Source organism: Chiloscyllium punctatum, chromosome 5, assembly GCF_047496795.1.
Source record: "Chiloscyllium punctatum isolate Juve2018m chromosome 5, sChiPun1.3, whole genome shotgun sequence".
Lineage (NCBI taxonomy): Eukaryota > Metazoa > Chordata > Chondrichthyes > Orectolobiformes > Hemiscylliidae > Chiloscyllium > Chiloscyllium punctatum.
The window spans coordinates 51,578,313-51,593,859 of record NC_092743.1 but is presented as its reverse complement, the minus strand read 5'-3'; the positions used below and the strand labels follow the sequence as shown (position 1 = coordinate 51,593,859).

At 37.1% G+C, this 15,547-nt stretch overlaps 1 protein-coding gene across 2 annotated transcripts in view; it reads left to right on the top strand.

Moving 5' to 3' along the window:
- Positions 1 to 15,286, top strand: part of LOC140477075 (copine-3-like) — a 76,680-nt gene extending 61,394 nt beyond the window's left edge. For both annotated transcript variants that reach the window (XM_072570296.1, XM_072570297.1), the window contains exons 11-16: positions 987 to 1,120; positions 3,683 to 3,737; positions 3,821 to 3,872; positions 5,545 to 5,678; positions 8,094 to 8,330; positions 13,173 to 15,286. In XM_072570296.1, the coding sequence (XP_072426397.1) occupies positions 987 to 1,120; positions 3,683 to 3,737; positions 3,821 to 3,872; positions 5,545 to 5,678; positions 8,094 to 8,330; positions 13,173 to 13,280 (720 nt within the window). In that variant the 3' untranslated portion in view covers positions 13,281 to 15,286. The remainder of the gene's footprint in view (positions 1 to 986; positions 1,121 to 3,682; positions 3,738 to 3,820; positions 3,873 to 5,544; positions 5,679 to 8,093; positions 8,331 to 13,172) is intronic.
- The last annotated feature ends 261 nt before the right edge of the window (positions 15,287 to 15,547 follow it).

Sequence of the window (15,547 nt, the reverse complement as noted above, 5' to 3'; positions counted from 1 at the left end):
GGTCTTAAAACTATGTCACATTTCATTGTTTTACTTTTGGAAAGATTAATTTAAAAGTGACTGTACTTTTTAACATCCTAATTCTCTGCCAGTGAGAACTGAGGTTGCTCAGCTTCCTTGTTTACTGGTTTTTGAACACCTTGTCTCCTTTAGATAGGATCAGACTGAAGTTAATTTGAAATGAGTCATTGAAACTTTAGAGCCCACAAAATCCCTTGTGAGAGGCTTATTTTGAGGTCAGCAGTGGCTGTAGTTCCCCCGCATGAGTTAGTGCAAAATGCAGGCCCAATTCCTGGACTTCCCAGAGGTGAGTTCCTTATTGGTGGTTTTAAATTATGGTAATAGTTCTTATTAAAATCATAGTACCAAATGGATTAGTATTTAATAATTGCATTACTATTGAAAACCAATAACTAAAGATTGATCCATTAATGGGGAGGCAATGGCCTACTGATATTATCACTAGACTGTTAATACGGAAACACAGGTAATGCTCGAATCCTGCCATGGCAGATGGTAGAATTGGAATTTAATAGAAATCTGGAATAAATAGTCTAATAATGACCAAGAATCCATTGTCAATTGTTGGAAAAAACCATCTGGTTCACTAATATCCTTTAGGGAAGGAAACCACTATCCTTACCTGGTCTGACCTACATATGACTCCAGACCCACAGCAATGTGTTTGACTCATAACTGCCCTCTGGGCAATTAGGAATGGGCAATGAATGCTGGCCTAGCTGGCAATGTCCTCATCCCATGAATGAATTAAAAAAAAATTAACATGCCTGCCACTTCAAGGGGGAGCTTGAAAATCCTTCAATATTCTGTCAAATAAAAATGCAATATGGAGAATAAAGCTAAGGAATTTCATTCTTAATAAAGCTGCCATGACATCTGTTTAGCATTAATGAAGCTATGTTAAGGATCTGTATTTTGTCTTATAATTAACTTCTAGCAAATGTTTTCTTGCTTCTTAATTGCAGGTTGGCATTGATTTCACAGGCTCAAATGGAGACCCTCGTAAACCTGACTCTCTACATTATATTAGTCCTAATGGATTTAATGAATACCTGATGGCAATCTGGTCTGTTGGAATGATCATTCAAGACTACGATACGTAATACATCACTATTTATTTTATCAATCTGACTTCTTACCTTTTATTATGCATCCGCTATCTTGGTCTCCTCGCACAATGGCTATACCTTTGCCAGAGGGTGGATGAACTGGTTTGTCCACTAGGATGCCTCCAACATGACCTCTTTTCTCAACCGAGTATTCCCCCCAACATGGTTGACAGGGCTGTCAGCTGTGTCCAACCCATCTCCCACACTTCTGTCCTCCACCCTTCCCCCTCCATGACAAACAACATTAGGCTTCCCCTTGTCCTATTCACCCCACCAGTCTCTGTATTCAAAAAATAATTTTCTGTGATTTCTACCATCTCCAGCATGATGCTACCATCAAACACATCTTCCTCTTCTCTTCACTGTCAGTATTTCCCAAGGACTGTTTCCTCCAATAACACCTTGGTCTACTTCACCATCAGTCTTAACCTTTCCTCATTCCACCATGATATGTTGCTATGCAATTGCTAAGGTGTAACACTTGCCCATTCAACTCCTTTCTCCTCATTGTGCAGTGTCCCAAATGCACCTTCCAGGTGAAGCAGTGGAGAGTGAAACAGAATTAGTGTTATGAATTTGGAATGACTTCTTCAGAACTCAGAATAAAATTGTCAATCAGATTACTACAGTAACAAAAGGCTTCAAACATTTCACCCATCTTAACCTTGTCCATATAAACATTGAGACAAAATATATCACTGAAAGAGCAATTTGCTGTAACCCAAGGAAGATGTAAAACAAGCAAAACCAACAATTTGGTTCACTTGGTTAAAACAGAATCTTTGCGGTCACGCCTTCATTGGTATGGGGCCTCAGCTAAGAGTGTGTAATGAATGCAGCCCATGGGGACATATGGGTCTTGAAAGGTCAGGTCTAGAGGGCTAAACTCTTTATTGCAACTGTGGTGAAGGACTGGCCAAGTGAGGTTAGCCTTCTAACCTGTTCACCTCAGTACCTGCCTCTCCCATCCCTGTCATTTTTGGATTGGTGTCGGGGAGTAGGGGGCTGCCTCCGAAGAGATCCCCTTTCAAAACCTGAGGTGGGTCTACCCAGTCTAATTTTCTCAACTCAAGCTATCTGCCTCTGTAGTGAAAATTCAAACCCAATCATTAATATATATCATAAAATCTTTTGGCTTTCCAGATTTTCAAATGAAAGTCTTCCAAGATTGCTCTGTGATTAGATATCTATAACTTATTTCCTCCTCATCATTCGACATTTAACTGTAATAATCTAATGCACACATTTAAATTCAGTTTTAGGATGCGAGACATCTGGCATGGCCAGCACTTATTGTCCTTCCCCAGTTGCAGCTGGCGGGGAATAAATTGGAAGTGGAGCAAGATCACTTTCAGCTTGACCATTGTTTCATATTTTCTTACCCATACACCTCTTGTTCTTTCTGTTTCTTTGTTATATCTAATTCTATGTAATTTGAACAATCAGCATAGTTTTGTGCAGTAGAAGCCTTCTGTACTAGCTGCAACTATTAGAAGGGGTTTGGGACTGGTGTCAGCAATATCATTGGTGCGGGATTTGAAAATTTTAAAACTTTTCTTGAGGTCAGGAATGTTGAATGCAATCATCTGCTCTTGCAGGTGATGAGCCTGAAGGTGGGCTGGGCATTCAATGAGGTAAGAAGGTAGGGTGCTGTGCCAGAAACTGCTGCCTTCACTGTTGCCTCCACCCCACTGGCAATTAATGCCCTATAGTGACTAATTGAAGGGCCATCACCCACTGGCTCCAGGATCAGTCTAGCTGCTAATGCACCTGTCACCATATAATGTACACTGTGAAACTGTGCAACAACTTGCCATCTTGGTAGGGTGTCTTTTAATCAAATACTTGTCTGAAGACATTGGCATCAGAAAGTGGAGGGTGTATTGAGAGCCCCCCTCCCAGTCCAACCAACTTCGCTGCCTTCCCTTCCTCCAGAATTCCTTTGCCCTCATTTTGCCTTGTTCCACACTCTGGGTTCCTGCATCCTTTTCTGGCCTGGATCCTGGGACTTTGGAGGAGGACCTTGTCAACGTGCTACAGCCATAGCTTCCTCAGTGGAACTGCCAGCTTTTGATTGGCCAACAGCTCTTGCTATATGGAACGATGGTCCCAGGGTGAGGGGTAAGTTACCCCCAATCCCCAGCAGGACTGAATTGGCTTGTGGTTTGCCAGACTTTCTTGTAAAGAAGCATTGTGTGTCTTTTGTCTCCTTGAGCTACAGTTGGAGACTCTGAATTCCTTGTCCAAATTCCATCCATTTTGTATGATTTCTATTGGATTGCCTGAAGAGATTTTAATGTTTACCCAAGTGGAATTCTCTGCTCGCTTGTTAGTGCAATTGTGTGAACCAATATCTTGGCAAGTAAATGACAATCTGAGCTGGGTGTTAGTAAACATATTGTGAGGTGTTCCAGGTACAAGTGATTGTCATGTAAATAATGGAGATGGATTGGTTGACTTGCTTTTGCAGAATATTTATTGTAGCTTTTGTTGGTTATTTGCTGAGTTTACTTTTTTTGGCAGTTGTCTGATTATGATTGTTTTTGTTTTAGAGACAAATTGTTTCCAGCATTTGGATTTGGTGCACAGATACCCCCAAACTGGCAGGTAAATATGGAATAATTGAAGATACTATAAATGGGATTTTATATTTTGTGTACAGTTTATGCTTTAGCTTTCTTCCCCTGCAGGTATCACATGAATTTCCACTTAATTTCAACCCTACCAATCCCTTCTGTGCAGGTATGGTACTCCCCTTTTTATCATTTTCTATAAGCCTATTTTGAAATTGTGGTCATGGAAAAACAAAATTTCATACTGAATTAGTGTTTAACAATATTGTGTATGGTGGAGATATTTTGTAGCAGTGCAATTTGACAAACGTCTACCTCATGTGGGAATGATCAAACATAATTAATTGAAAGATGTAAATAGTGCAAAATATTTAGAAGATCAACTGCATATACTCATGTTTTACATTATGTGAAAAGTTATATGATATTTTATTTGTTAATGAAAATAAGTTTTAATAGAATAATGATTCATTTAACTGTTTAGTGTATACAAGATGGAAAGATTTAAAATATACTTAAACTGAGAAGGGTTGATGTGATTCTATTTAACTTCTCATTATGCTAACCGATATAACATACTATGAAATGATAGTGACTATGCTGTTCTATTTGTTGTTTATAAATTGTAAACCCTGATGCGAAGAGATCCACAATCAGCTCAAATACTGGCAAAATAGAATTCTGAAGAGTTAACTGTCCACACATGCTGCTAGACCTGCTGAGTTTCTTCAGTATTTTCAGTTAATATTACAAATGCTGGCTTATGTTTTTGGGGTAATTTATTTATCAGTGGTTGTTGAAAAATATTTAGGATGTAGTTTATCAGTGTATGTTTTGGAGGAGTTGATGTGAAATTCATACACTCAATGGAACTGCAGAATTGACATCCAGATTGAAAATTTTGAGATCTAGTTTTAAACTTTCAGTATGGATCAGTAATAAATATAGGCTTAATCAATGATGCCAATATTCTGTGGCTTAATAAAAAATATTGTGACTGCTACTGTTAAGGTCACCAAAATTCACCCTTGTGTGAAGGATGTTTCAGGTATCTAGGCTATTTTTCTTTCACTTTTTTTATTTCAATAGGTGATAATTGATCTAAGTGTCCTTTCAGTTTTGGAAAATTAGTTTTTAAAACTTTGAGTAATAATATGGAATAATTCCAATCCTACTAATTCTGCTTTATTTAAATTCCTTGTTAAAATCTATCTCTTTTCCCACATTTTGGTCACCAAGCCCAACATATCATTTTTAGGGTACAATTTCCCCTCCCCAAAGGTGATGAGAAGGACAAATGGTCAAGTTGCCTTAGAGAGTTACTACCTCTCCACCCCATTTAAGCAATTAGGACCTTTGGGGAAGTTCTTGATTTACCTGCTATTGAGGCACTTAAGTGGCAAATCAAGGGATGATTAAGGGCCTCAACTCTCCACTGACTTGATTCCCTGCCTTCCTGGCAATCAGGAAAAGTTGCTGGTTTCTCTAATGGCAAACCAAGGCATCTTGCCTGCAAGATAGGGACAGGAGCTGTCTCCATTTCCTCTAATATCAAGCCAACAGTAGGAGGAAAAGGTTGTTCGTTGAATTTTTTTTTACAAAAGAGACTAAATTGGTTGCAACCATTGGGTAGGTGAGTTAGGCTGCAAAGTTTGTTTGAATAACTTGATATACAAATGCAGATAGTTGTTTCTTTTTCCTAAAATTATTTCAAATCATTTTGTAAAGGTGACTTACATAAAAGCAGGAATCCATTTCATATATGTTGTTCTGCAAAACTAGTGACTGCAATGACTATAAGCGTACTTTCTTTGATATGTCCTTATCACTCTGATTGTTAGGAGTGCAGGGAATAGTGGATGCCTACCGAAACTGTCTGCCTCAAGTCAAGCTCCATGGACCTACAAATTTCTCACCAATAATAAATCACGTGGCAAGGTTTGCTGCTGCAGCAGCACAGCAGGCAATAGCTTCCGTGAGTATTTTTACATTTGCACGTGGGACATATCCTTGGAGAGTGCCTTCAGAAAGAAATTAAAAGACATCATTACTGTGTTTTCTATTGAATTTATGATGAGGTTTTGTTTCGAGAAGCTAATTCTGTTGCAATAATGAAATGTTTTCTTTTTAAAATATTACATTAATTACACCAAGCTCGTATATTCCATACGAAGCATTACTAACATTATGCAGTGTCTGGCAAATGTTGAAGAAACAAAATAGGGCGGCACGGTGGCACAGTGGTTAGCACTGCTGCCTCACAGCGCCTGAGACCCGGGTTCAATTCCCGCCTCAGGCGAGTGACTGTGTGGAGTTTGCACGTTCTCCCCGTGTCTGCGTGGGTTTCCTCCTGGTGCTCCGGTTTCCTCCCACAGTCCAAAGATGTGCAGGCCAGGTAAGTTGGCCATGCTAAATTGCCCATAGTGTTAGGTAAGGGGTAAATGTAGATGTAGGGGTATGGGTGGGTTACGCTTCGGCGGGGCGGTGTGGACTTGTTGGGCCGAAGGGCCTGTTTCCACACTGTAAGTAATCTAATTACCATGTGCGGTTTTGAATATTTTAACCTGAGTAAAGAAAATGCTTTGTACATTGACCTAATAATAATGATGATGATGATGTCATGTCATTACAAATGGAAAGATTAAAAATCTAGCATTCAACAGAGCACAGAGGTTAAGTTGAAAGTTGAGTTTTTTAAGATTAGTGTGGAAACAGGCCATTTGGCCCAACAAGTCCACTCCAATCCTCCCAAAGAATAACCCACCCAGACCCACTCCTGTACATTTCCCTCTGACTAATGCACCTAACACCGTGGGCAATTTAGCATGGCCAATTCACCTGGCCTGCACATCTTTGGATTGTGGGAGGAAACTGGAGCACCCGGAGGAAACCCACGCAGACACTGGGAGCAATGTGCAAACTCCTCAGAATCACCCGAGGCTGGAATCGAACCTGGGTCACTGGCGCTGTAAGGCAGCAGTGCTAACCACTGAGCCACCATGCCACCCCAAAGATTAGCACCCTTTCGAAATAACTCTTTTTAAACATGTCCAGCAGTTGAAATAAACGGAAACTCAATCTGGCAGTCACCTATCACCTCATTGTCTCACTCCGGCGAAAACCCACGACAAATCAAACTACAGTAACTACTCCATTTCTCAACATTATGGTTAAAAAGCTCTTTCACAAGTTGAAGAAACAAAGTACTCTTTTACTTACTGGAGTTGGAGAATTTCACTTTCACAAGTACTAACCCTACCTAACCAAACCCTTGCTAAGACAAGTAAGGGTCAAACTGAGTGTTTTTGATTACCGTCAAATGTTTTGCCATGTGAGAGTTAGTATTGAATAGAGTACAGTGTTTCTGTACTAATTTGCATTCAGAGAAGGAGAGAAATAAGTAATGGCATGGAGTTCCTGCAGCCTAACTTCCATCTCATTTACTGCCTGAGGCTGATGGAAGGGTTACAGGGTTAATTTCTTATGTGAAGCTCTTCTTCACGAATAGGTAGTCTAACATTAACAGAGAACTGTATACGAGCAAGACACCTTTAGGTGAATTCTCCTCTGAAACAGGTTCCCTGAGGCTTGAATTATATCTCCCAATTTTGATCCATTTCTTGAATTGGGAGCTATTGAATTTACATGAAAGACTGCCCATTATTAAGGAATGCTTTATTGCAAAGAAGGAACTTTTGGCAGGGAAAAATCATAAGCTCTCTAAAAGTCAGAAACAAGGCACCTATTGAAGACCTTGTCCAAGAGTAAAGCACAGGGCAGGTTTTAAGAGTCAACTGAAAGATAGAAGCTACTAAGAGGGAGCTCTTGTTGTTTCCAATGACGTATTGTCACCTATTGTCAGGCCAAGAAAGCAACAGTGGGTGGAAAGGACGGAAATCTGTATAAAGTCAGTTCATTTGCGTACTGTGGGTATGAAAGCAGCAACAGAGCTCCTGTGGGTGTTAAGGAAGACCATCCCAGTCAGCATTACAAGGTGGTCTCTCCACCTGAATTGTCCAACAGTTACTGCAGCAGCGTCACCGGTTTTTGTTTGTGATTAGAGAAGAGAATCACCTTCCTTTGATTTCAGCTGTTTTGAAAACTATCTTACAAATTAACTATTTTAAGATATTGGTCACCATAAATATTTATGCTATTCTCCTGCATGCCTTTTAATATTTCTATCATCCCTTTATTCTCAAGCTAAAAATCTCAGCCACAATTTTAATTCCAATAGGGTTAACAGCAATAAGACGTACTGAAAATGCAACTTTAATGTCGAACACAAATTATATATGCATTAAATATTCATTTACCATGTTTGGTATAAAATTCAGTTGCAGCATATTGAATTGCAAATCATGAATTGCCATTTTCTTTCCTTGAACAGCAATATTTCATCCTCCTGATCATCACAGATGGAGTGATTACAGATTTGGATGACACAAGACAAGCCATTGTTAATGCTGCCAAGTTGCCAATGTCCATCATCATTGTCGGTGTTGGTGGAGCAGATTTCAGTGCCATGGAATTTCTGGATGGTGATGAATGTGTTCTTAAATCACCCACTGGGGAAATAGCTATCCGAGATATAGTCCAGTTTGTGCCTTTTAGAAAGTTTCATAATGTAAGTTTTACTTAATTACAATGATAGCATCACTGTCTGAAGAATTTATTTCATGTTTGTTTTATTTTAAAACTGACCTCGTACAAATTTATGCAGAAATGCAGTTTACATTATGGGAATTATTAGCATCTGTCTCACCTACCTGTTCCAATTTAGCTAGCATATTTATTGTAGTAGCTTTTATCCTGCCCTATCCCATTGTTTGCTGCAGATTGCAGTTGAAACCACCAACAACCCCTCCCCCGCCTCTCTCCCCGCTCCTCCCCCCCCCCCCCCCCCCCCGCCCCCCTTGAACAAGGTTCAAAGTTGAGACATTGCTAGACTTGGAGCCAATTGAGATACAAGTAGGAGAATTTTAGTGGGTGTAAAGGGAGAGAATACTCAAGAGATTTAGATTATTGAAATCTCAAGATGTAGATGATGCTATCAGCAGAATAAGAATGTTAAAAAAAACACTAGGGGAAGGAGTACATCATTTGATCGTTTGAATTTGCTTTGCCATTCAATAAGGTCCCAGGTGATCTGGTTTATGGTCTTAAATTCACTTCCTTTAGTGCACCCCAATAAACATTTAATCCCTTGCAGATCAAAAATCTGTCAAGTTTAATCTTGAATATATTCAAAGTTCCAGGTTCCCTAAGTGATAGAGAAAACAACTCCCAAGGTTAAAAATGCTTTGAGAGAAAAATGAGGAGATGGGGTTGAAGGCAATTGATGTTACAGGGATATGGATGGAAGGAGGCACTGTTGGTTCTGGGGAGGATATGGAGTCAGAAACTTGGTTCAGTGTCAGATAGGGCACCAGTATTAACAGTTTACTTCTGTCTCAGGCTATAAATGCGGGAGCAATGGTGTCTGTGGCAGGCAAGATCAGAGCTAAAGGCTATGAATATAAAGTCATCGTTAATACATGCAGCAGGGAGTTTAGCACGCACCACTTTACTAAGATGGCGCTAAGAATGTAGAACTTGAAATCGGATGAAGTTAAAGGAAACAGCTTAGATGTACTTAAGAGAGAACTTGGTAAACTGATGTTGCCCAAAAAGGAGGACCCAATCCTTTTTCCTGGGTATTTTTCCCTTTTATGACACACAAAAGCAGGGAACCAAATCAGAATATAATTAAGCAATCTTCTTCATTTTAACTTGTTTATTAAGTATAATACTCAATATAAAACATACATCATTGCAATATTTATATCTTTCTTCATCTATCTTAACTTCAGTTTTAACTCACTTCATTTAACTTCATTTAATTCACATTTGAATTAAAACTAACTTTGAGTTAAAGTTTGAATCAAATACTACTCCAATTTGGAGTCAAATGGCTAACTTTGCTTACCATTTAAATCACATCTCATGGTTCTTTGTCTTCTCTAAAAGTAACTTGAGGACACGTGCAGTCAGTTCTGCTATAATGTGTGTTTCCTCAACACAAATTGGCTTTAATGTGATTGGCTTTAATATGATTGAAGAACTTAGACAGTTATTTGTAGAATGCGAACTTTCCTTACCTGTATTGGCTATAATGCAATTCTGGCCCCATTAGTTTAAATGGCACAGTTATTGCATGATTTTCTTATAACACAACATCCAGTGAGAACAGAACTATGTTGCTTTATATCAGAACAGACTGTACTTCTCAAATCTGGTCTTGAAGGTTTCTCCAGGAAAAAGAAATCCTTGTTCTATTAATTTATTTCAAAATGTGCTCCTTTTCCAGACCATATTTTGGCACTCAGTCAATTAATTGATCAAAGCCTGATATCATTTTATCCAAGCCAATGAAGTTTTATGGTTGAAAAAAAAACTTACAAAAATTAGTCACATTCCTTTCTCCATATAAGGTAGTATAGTACCAGCCTATCTAGCTGGTCTAATGACACCTGCTTTATTTGGTCAACACAAGAAACTGCAGGTCACAATATGTCCAGGCTACAGATCTAAATGAGGTCAGAGTTTAAACTAGCTTAATCAAAACTCCCAACATGCTTGATTGTAGCTCTTAACCAGTCTTATAAGCATTTCTGCTGCTGGCTACCTGACCACACCGATGAAGGAGAATAGAAGGAAATGTTGATAGGATTAGATGAACGTTAGGTGTGAGGAAACTTGTGTGGAACACAAGAGGCATGGAGCTTTTGGACCAACTGATCCATGTCTGTGCTCTCAATAAATAACTTGGTTTTAACGGATGGGTTTAATGTGAAGTCAGACACTGAAAGTGAAATATTAGCTTCAGAGAGGGAGAGAAGATATTGGGAAAAATAAACAATAAAATGCAATTTTGATACTATCAGCACTAAGGATTTTGTAACCTTGTTCAAAGAATCAAAACATTTCCAGCACGAGTTACGTTTATTGTAAATGACATTTCTGGGATGGTTTGTATCAGTTTTAAAGATCATTGCTCTGAAAAATACTCCATCCACAAATCTCCACAAACCCTAAATTGAATGAACCAGCTCAACAAGTTTTCACTAACTGGCTCTGTTTGCAGGACTTAAGTAGGAATTTGAAGATTAAGTACCTACCTGGTAGTATACAGCAATGGTCCTGTATGCTTTTAAATTTAAAATTGGATTACATATAGCTGCTGTACCAGACACTTGCTAAAGGTTCTTGCCTTCTTGATAAACCTAAACATAAATTGCTGGAGAAACTTAGCAAGTTTGGTGGCATCTGTGGGGAGAAAACAGAATTCTGAAGAAGGGTCATGGGGCTTGAAACAATAGCTTGTTTTTCCCCCCCACAGATGCTGCCAGACCTACTGAGTTTTTGTTTTTGTTTGTTTCAGATCTCCAGCAGCCACGGTTCTTTTTGTTTTATATTATTTATGATTAACCTATTTTCCGCTATATTAAAAATACACAATTTTGCCGCTGTTAAGTATATCATGAATTGTTTGAATGTGAAGATGAAAATAATTATGTTGCAAAGCAGTGTTCAGTTGTGTGTTTTATGAGGGATTTTTTTGTGACATTGTAAATACTTTTGAATGAAAACCTGAAACATTACTTTGAAAAACTAAACTAATTTCATCATTTTTAAACTTCTAACAATTAAGACCTGAAAGAATGAGACTTTATGCTTATGATGTTTATGTTTTAGTGTCAGAACAATTATTAACCTAAGTTATGAAATAGAATGATTAGTATTTAATTTTCTGTGGCAAGTTTAATTTTAATTGATCATATAAGTAAAACAACTCTCTCATCTTTTATGAGTTTCAACAGTGAGGCAGTAAGTGAGCTGTCCATTTCTATGTAGTTGGAGTGGCACAAGTTGGAAAACAATATTAGTATATTTTGAGTTTAACCATGTCTCAGTGTAACATTTTGCTTCCTTGTTTGTTGTTTATGCATAAATAACAACAACCACCTCATCATTCCTGAAGTAAGCAGCTTAATCACCATATGCTTAGACATTGCTACTTGCACTGTTGGTTTTGTGTTTTTATTTATAATTGATTAATATTCCCATTCCTAATACATTTCTGAGATTATTACAATTTCTAAATCTATATTTCAGGTGATTAAACTCACTGTGACCTAATGCACATGCAATTCAGTTTAGATATTCTTTCTGGTTCAATCCTATTAGAATGAAGAGTAACTAAGTTTGGAAAGAAAGTTTGAGAAAAATCATTATTATTGATTAATTTGCAACTGTTGAATAAAACCGGAAAGTGAATTGTGAAGTGATTTTATTGCCAGTTTCTATGTTCATGAAAATATTTTTAAACTCATTCAGCATATGTACTCATCGCAAGATTATAATATCTGGATGCTTGACTTTTTCTGTGTCAATACTTGTGTGTCACTACTGAGTAAAACCAAATTAAGCACATCAGAAGAACCATACAATCCTTTGAGCCCACTGCTCATCTCAATCCTAAATGCCTAAAAGCGTGCAAAGGATTATTAGTGCATCCGCTTAGCCTCTCCGCCATCTACCCTACCTACAGACCTGAGAAACAGTTCACTTCTGTATCCATAATCTGATGGTAGTAAGATTGAAATGTGATGTAACTTGAAGTTGGCTCTGTGAACGTCACACCCAGAAAATTTCTCCAAGACCTCTTATTGAATAGTCTTCCTTTCTCCACCCATTTCCATTTCAAAAGTTGCACTATCCTGCCAAAAAAGGGTATGTTTAGTTTATATCTTTTGTGGAATCCAGAGCATTGTTAGCTAATTGTTAGAAGTGCTTCATTATGGCCAAGTAACTCTTAGGTCTTTGCAGGAGTTACCCTCTAAAGCTTAATTCTATACCCTATCTTCATGAATTACTGAAATCCTCTCTCATTGATGCATTTTAACCAAATTATAAAGTGACAGTTGTCTGAGTTGCAGTATCTGTTTTACTGATCTAATTTACTGGAATTGACTCCATGATTTGCATCATCCTAAAACAGTAACCTCCTAAATTCAGTTTTATTTATCTTTGCTGTTTTACCTTCTGTGCTCTAAGGAAAATTAATAATGACAATGTACTTTAGTTTTCCTGTCTTTGTACTGTTTGTAGCAAGTTCTTCCTTTCTGGTTATATATTATTTTTGTCAATGCAAATTTGCAGGAAGTACTATTGACAGAAATGTGATGACATTTTTCAAGGCAGAAGATTTGTGTCTTGGATTTTAATTACTGGGCAATTTTACCCTTAAATATTTATACAATGTAGAGATTATTTGAATCTCTAATTTATATGTATTTGATATACTTTTGGGCATGTTGATGTGGATTTTTGAGCATGTGGATTTTTATTTAAATCTTAAAAGCAATCCATTGTTAGATTTCACGTTAAATTGACATGTCTTATATTAACATTTCTATCTCTGCAGGCAACAAAAGAAGCTCTTGCACAAAGTGTCCTCGCTGAATTGCCTCAACAAGTGGTGTGTTACTTCAACACACGCAAACTTCGTCCCCCAAATGAACCTAATCCTTAACTGCTCTAAGTTAACAGCTATATGTTTGTAATACACTACATCAAATGAATTGATACTTTTTCTTCAAAATAAATTTTAAAACGCAAGGATAAACAAACACTGTATATGAAATTTTTCATAGTTTTAAAATTATTTAAAATAGTTTATTGGATTATAAATATTTTGTATGTAAATTTAAGGCAACTTTTTTGTTGCATATAGTTGAAACAATCCACTAAAATTCAGTGAGGTCAAACCATTGTATCATAATCATTTACCAGTTGCTGTCTTTGTAAAAATGTTCATTGTCTTTGATAACCTTTTTAGTAATGCTTGGCAGATTTTTTTTTGTCAGCCTCCAATACCTTTTACAGTTTTTGTACTGTTGTTTTGAACGATAATTTAACTTTTGGATTTTTGGACTATATGCCTTTATCCAGCACCAAAGCATACAGCAGTTTCAGTTGTTTAATTCTAAAATTGAGATTTGTTTGCATATCATCATAGTATTGTGTAATTGTATTTTATGAGCTTTACATTTTTTAGGTTTTAGTAACTGAAGATAGAGTAGAAGTAAAGCTAATCATAATATAGACTTTGTATCCAATCCATGTTTAATTTTCCAGATTCTGTTATAGGATGTGGGTGTGTCTATCCCTAATTGCCCTTAAAATAAGATGCTTGCTGGTGTGTTTCAGACAGCTATTCAGAGTCAACCACGTTACCAGGAGTCACTAAGGCTGGCAGATATCCTTCCAAATGGACATTAGTGAATTGGATGGGTTTTTAAACCTTTAATGATTTGTTTCATAGTATATTTACAATTTCAGGTTTGTTGATTAAATTTAAATTCCATTGGCTGCTTAGGTGAAATTGGAAGTCAATGGCCACTGAGTGTGGGAGCTCTGGATTACTAGTACATCACACCACCACCTAGTCTTGTATAAATGATGCAGTTTTTAACACATCATAACATCATATGTTATTATGTGATGCATTTTGACTTAAAATTGTCTGTATTAATTGGCAATTTTTAAACCAATTCTTAACATTTTAAGTTCTGTGTTGTCTATTAAATATGAAAACATATGCTAGATAACTGACCAAAATCAAGGCAAAAACCAAAAAGATGGTTGATATGTGTAGGGTAATTGACAAGGACTCTTACTATATAAGTGAGATGGCTTTAGAACAGGAAAAGAGCCTTGTGTAAGATATTTGTCTTGAATTTAACAAGGTAACAAGATTTGTGTGTACAAGCCTAGTAGTTGGGATGTCAAACCTGGAGAGTTGGATTACATCAAGCTTCCTCAAAAGATGCTGGACACCCAGTCAGATTTATTCCCTGATTTGGCAGCAGAAGTGGAAATTTAGTAATAGAAATTTAGTAATAGAAAAAGACTGCTTCAAAGATCTGCAGACAACCTTCTTATTTCTTCTCCACAAAGCAAGGAGAGAGACATTCTTTGAAAAGTACCTCACCCTCTCTTTGCCATATTTCTGGCATATAAGGCTTTGCTAGGTATAATGCCAATGTCATTAAGTGGTAACTCTTACAGTTTAATTAAACTTCCAGTAAGCCTGATTGACAGCTGAATAATATCAAAGTTAATATTCCGGCAGCCGGAAACATCGAGATTGGCCGGTTCGCGGTGATTAAGACTGTAATACCTTCCCCAACATCCTTGGTGTGTCTGAAGACTTTTGTTTCCAATCAAGATGTCAAAAATCTACTGAATAGTTCAGACATTTTCAGTTTTAGTTTTAAGATTAATTGTATTTCTCCTCTTAATTATGCTGCTTTTACATAATTGGATTTCCCCATTTGCCACGCTCTATTTGTATTCAGTGCTGGATTTATCCTAATCAGCTCCTACTACTCCTTTCTTAAAAGGATCTTGTAATTTAGTCATTTACACCACTGTACTGTATGCATTTCTATTTGACCTCAAAATTCAAACACATGACAAAAATAATAGTATTGTTCAACAATTCATCAGCATCTCTTCAATAAACTCATCCAGTCCTTAAACCACAGTATTGGGTGACTCTTTATTTAATTTAAACTTGCTTGTTATTTTGTGACAATGCTTTTCTTTTGATTTGCTATCATATTAATTGTAGACAAAAAGATTCTTTTATTACTACCTTCATTGATGTGTTACCTACTCAAATATAAATTGATTAATTTTGTAATTAAATGCATGACTTGACCCTGGAATTTGATTGATAAAACCCAATGTTATGTCTTCAACTCAATAATTTGATACATGAGGTTTCTGGAGCTT